The sequence below is a fragment of the Nicotiana tomentosiformis genome, chromosome 8 (genome assembly GCF_000390325.3).
Source record: "Nicotiana tomentosiformis chromosome 8, ASM39032v3, whole genome shotgun sequence".
NCBI lineage: Eukaryota > Viridiplantae > Streptophyta > Magnoliopsida > Solanales > Solanaceae > Nicotiana > Nicotiana tomentosiformis.
In genome coordinates this window covers 101,032,916-101,035,662 of record NC_090819.1, presented here as the reverse complement: position 1 = coordinate 101,035,662, position 2,747 = coordinate 101,032,916, and the positions used below count along the sequence as shown (strand labels likewise).

The 2,747-nt window shown below is 42.3% G+C and overlaps 1 protein-coding gene across 1 annotated transcript; it reads left to right on the top strand.

Annotated features, from left to right (window-relative positions):
• The first annotated feature begins 812 nt into the window (after window positions 1–812).
• LOC138897901 (uncharacterized) lies at window positions 813–1,343 on the top strand. Its single transcript, XM_070183926.1, has one exon. It carries the CDS (start codon window positions 813–815, stop codon window positions 1,341–1,343), a length of 531 nt encoding a protein of 176 aa, XP_070040027.1.
• Window positions 1,344–2,747: the final 1,404 nt, after the last annotated feature.

Here is a 2,747-nt window from a genome sequence, read left to right as displayed (position 1 = left end):
ATGCTAGGGTGGATGCTTCGCATCCACCCTTTGTTCCTCCATTTCTTAACTTTGCATGTGAGGGTGGACGCGACGCATCCACCCTTCTCTTCTACTTCCCAGTCTCGGATGCTATGGCGGACGCTATGGGCCGACTTCACTGCTAAGGGTGCACGAAAGATGTAGTTTTTCTAGGTTGGATGCGACGCATCCAACCCTTCTTCCTCTGGCTAGACCACCTTTTCTTCATATTTTGCACTCCAAACACCTTAAATCGTCACACATAACTTAATTAGTCATAAAACCAATAATTAAACCATGTTGGGAATTTTAAAGATCAAATAACATCAAGAAGTGGTTAAAACATGGGTAAAGTAACATCAACACATATCGAAATATGCCAAACATCAACTACCAAGTGAAACGGTGGTGAACCCAAAGGGTGGTAACAATATGGGGCATGCCATGTCCGTTACTACAAGAAGTCAAAGAGGTGGGAATGCACCCACGTTAAGTCAAAAACAACTTGTGGATGATGAGCAAGTGGTAGAAGAAGAAGAGATCCCGAACAATGTGGTGCATGCAAATGATGAAGTTGGATTGATATTTATGACATTGTGGAGGAGACTTTAGAGGAAGTGAATCCATCTAGGGATCATGTTATTGACTTACCGGAACCGCTAGTGCAAAAGGCTAAGGCACCATTGCCTAAGCCTCCTCCTCCATATGCTCAAAGGCTCGCCAAGAAAAAAGGCGAGAATCAATTCAAAAAGTTCATTGACATGATGAAGAGTCTCTCGATAAATGTGCCATTAGTTGAAGCCTTGGAGAACATGCCTGGTTATGCAAAGTTTATGAAGGATTTGGTGACAAAGAAGCAGTCGATGAATTCTGAAACTATCAAAGTCACACATCAAGTGAGTGCAATTGTGCATCGGATGGCTCCTAAATTAGAAGATCGCTTTGCTTTTACAATCCCTTGTACCATTAGAAGTGCTGAGTTTGCTAAAGCTCTTTGTGATCTTGGGGCGAGCACCAATTTGATGCCCTATTTAGTTTTCAAGACCTTGGGAATTGGGCAACCAAGACCCACATCTATGAGATTACAAATGGCTGTTCGTACAATGAAGATACCGTTAGGAGTGATTGAAGATGTATTGGTTCGTGTTGATAAGTTCATTCTTCCGACGTATTTTATTATTCTTGATTGTGAAGTAGACTATGAGGTGCCGATTATTCTTGGAAGACCTTTCCTTGCTACGGTGAAGGCTATTGTTGATGTAGAAGCCGGAGAACTCACTTTCTGGGTGGCTGATGAAAAGGTGGTATTCCACGTGTGCAAATCTATGCAGCAACCAAATTGAAATGAAGTATGTTCTTTCGTGGATTTGGTAACCGAAGTAATTATTGATGATACGAGTGCCACGATTAATGTGGGTGATATGTTGGAGGCCGTCTTGTTCAACTTTGATGATGACGAGATGGATGGCTTCATGGAATGTGTGAATTATTTGCAAGGAATGGGGTTGTACAGCCATGCACCCCGGAAACATTCCTTGGATCTTGAAAATAGGAAAACTCCTCATACAAAGCCTTCAATTGAAGAGCCTCCTACCTTGGAGTTGAAGCCATGGAATGTGTGAATTATTTGCAAGGAATGGGGTTGTACAGCCATGCACCCCGGAAACATTCCTTGGATCTTGAAAATAGGAAAACTCCTCATACAAAGCCTTCAATTGAAGAGCCTCCTACCTTGGAGTTGAAGCCATTGCCTCCACATCTTCGGTATGAATTTCTTGGTCTTTGCTTTACTTTACCGGTTATTCTGTCCTCTTGTTTGACTAATGTGCAGGTTGACTCTACATTGGCGGTGCTCCACAAGAGAAAAAGGCTATTGGGTGGACTTTGGCGGATATTCGGGGAATAAGCCCCTCATTTTGCATGCACAAGATTAACTTGGAGGAGTATGTCAAACCATCTATTGAACATCAAAGGAGGCTTAATGAAGCTATGTAAGACGTGGTCAAAATGGAGATTATCAAATGGTTGGATGCCGGGGTTGTCTACCCCATCTCTGATAGTTCGTGGACTTCTCCGGTGCAATGTGTCCCAAAGAAGTGGGGCATGACGGTGGTTACCAATGACAAGAATGAGTTGATTCCCACAAGAACGATGATCAGGTGGAGAGTGTGTATGGACTATCGCAAGCTAAACAAAGTCACTAGGAAGGATCATTTTCCACTTCCCTTCCTTGACCAAATGCTTGATAGGTTGGCCGACCGTGATTTCTATTGCTTTCTAGATGGATATTCGGGCTACAACCAAATTGTTATTGCTCCGGAAGATCAAGAGAAAACAACTTTCACATGTCCTTATGGTACTTTCGCTTTCAAGCGGATGCCATTTGGCTTATGTAATGCACCGATGACTTTTCAAAGGTGTATGATGGCGATCTTTACGGATATGGTCTAGGAATACCTTGAAATCTTCATGGATGACTTCTCGGTGGTCGAGAATTCCTTTGATGATTGCTTGGATAATTTGGATAAAGTATTGGCAAGGTGTGAAGAAATGAACTTGATGCTAAATTGAGAGAAATGTCATTTCATGGTCAAGGAAGGCATTGTCCTTGGCCACAAAATTTTAAAGAATGGCATAGAAGTTTACAAGGCAAAGATAGAGGTAATTTCTAAACTTCCACCTCCAACTTCGGTGAAAGGCGTGCGTAGTTTCTTAGGACATACATTGTGCAAACTCTTAGAGAAAAT

Coding starts and splice junctions, on each gene's coding strand:
- LOC138897901 (XM_070183926.1), top strand. CDS start 813: ATGCCTGGTTATGCAAAGTTTATGAAGGATTTGGTGACAAAGAAGCAG.